Here is a 1,687-nt window from a genome sequence, read left to right on the forward strand (position 1 = left end):
CCAGGAGTTGGAGGTTGCTGTGAGCTGTGATGCCATGACACTCTACCCAGGGGGATAGCTTGAGGCTCTGTCTAAAAAAAAAAAAAAAAAAAAAAGATAATTATGTCATGGTATTTTCCTTAAAGAAATGAGTTGTCTAGTTGAAGAGGCAGGTATAAAATAGTGATTACAGTTCAGTATCATGAAAGCATTTATAGAAAGGTAATTGGGATACTTAGAAAATACCTGAAGGTGAGATGGTTTTCATATAAAGGAGTTGGGTATAGGTGGCCTGTAAAGATTAATCACATGTATTTCTTTTTTTTGCTTGTTTGTTTTTGTTTTTGAGACAGTGTTTCACTATATGGCCCTCGATAGAGTGCTATGGCATCACAACTCACAGCAACATCAAACTCTTGGGCTTAAGTGATTCTCTTGCATCAGCCTCCCAAGTAGCTGGGACTACAGGCGCCGCCACAACAACCAGCTGTTTTTTTGTTGTAGTTGTCATTTAGCAGGCCTGGTCCGGGTTAGAATCCTGGTGTACATGGCTGGCGCTCTAGCCACTGAGCTACAGGCACTGAGCCAATCATATGTATTGCTTATGTGGAACTTGTTTACGTCTAATAGGATAAAATAATTACAATAAAAGTCGTAGAGATAAAATGATCAGAAGGAGGAAAATTTACTTGAACTTAGAGTATCAGGAAAGTCCTCAGGAAATGACAATGCAGAGATGAAGTACATAATAATAAAGTTTTAGGGTGGCGCCTGTGGCTCAAAGGAGTAGGGCACTGGCCCCATATACTGGAGGTGGTGGATTCAAGCTGGGCCCTGGCAAAAAACTGCAAAAAATAATAATAAAGTTTCATAAAAACCCATGTAACCTGGCTGGGTGACTGTAGCTCAATGGTTAGGGCAACAACCACGTGCTCCAGGGCTGGTGGGTTTGAACCTGGCCTGTGCCTGCTAAACAACAACAAAATAGCCAGGTGTTGTGGCGAGTGCCTATAGTCCCAGCTACTAGGGAGGCTGAGGCAAGAGAATTACTTGAGCCCAAGAGTTTGAGGTTTCTGTGAGCTATGATGCCATGGCACTCTACCAAGGGTGACAAAATGAGACTGTCTTAATAAAAAAAAAAAAAAAATACCTCTCAAAATAATAGATTTGCCTCACCTTTCAGAGTAACATTAAAAAATGATGTGGCTCAAGCAGCTAAGGTGCCAGCCACATACACCTAAGCTAGCCAGTTCTAGTCCAGCCTAGGCCTGCCAAACAACAATGATGGCTGCAACCAAAAAATAGCCAGGTGTTGTGGCGGGCACCTATAGTCCCAGCTACTTGGGAGGCAGAGGCAGGAGAATCACTTGAGCCCAGGAGCTGAAGGTTGCTGTGAGCTGTGATGACACAGCACTCTATTCAGGGTGACAGCTAGAGGCTCTGTCTCAAAAAAAAAAAAAAAGTTCTCAGTGATAGTTCAAACCGTTTAAGAACTTGAGGTGCAGTAGTCGATGAGGAAAAGTATGTGCCAAATTGTGCATGTTAGGCCAGCAGATTCCAGATAGTCCGCCACCCCATACCTACCATTCTGGAACCCATGCTTTTTTTTTTGGACACAGACTGACTGTGTCCCTCTACGTAGAGTGTCCCAGCAACTTCAAACTTTTGGCCTTAAGTGATTGTCTTGCTTCAGCCTCCCAAGTAGCTG

The 1,687-nt window shown here is 43.3% G+C and overlaps 1 protein-coding gene across 1 annotated transcript in view; it reads left to right on the forward strand.

The window, feature by feature from the left end:
* RBBP4 (RB binding protein 4, chromatin remodeling factor) overlaps positions 1 to 1,687 on the forward strand; it is a 22,721-nt gene that overhangs the window by 2,906 nt on the left and 18,128 nt on the right. Inside the window, 1 exon segment of the mRNA XM_003804020.2 lies at positions 699 to 720. Coding sequence (XP_003804068.1) covers positions 699 to 720 — 22 coding nt within the window.

The sequence above is a fragment of the Otolemur garnettii genome, unplaced genomic scaffold (assembly GCF_000181295.1).
Source record: "Otolemur garnettii isolate 467f Iridium unplaced genomic scaffold, OtoGar3 scaffold00204, whole genome shotgun sequence".
NCBI lineage: Eukaryota > Metazoa > Chordata > Mammalia > Primates > Galagidae > Otolemur > Otolemur garnettii.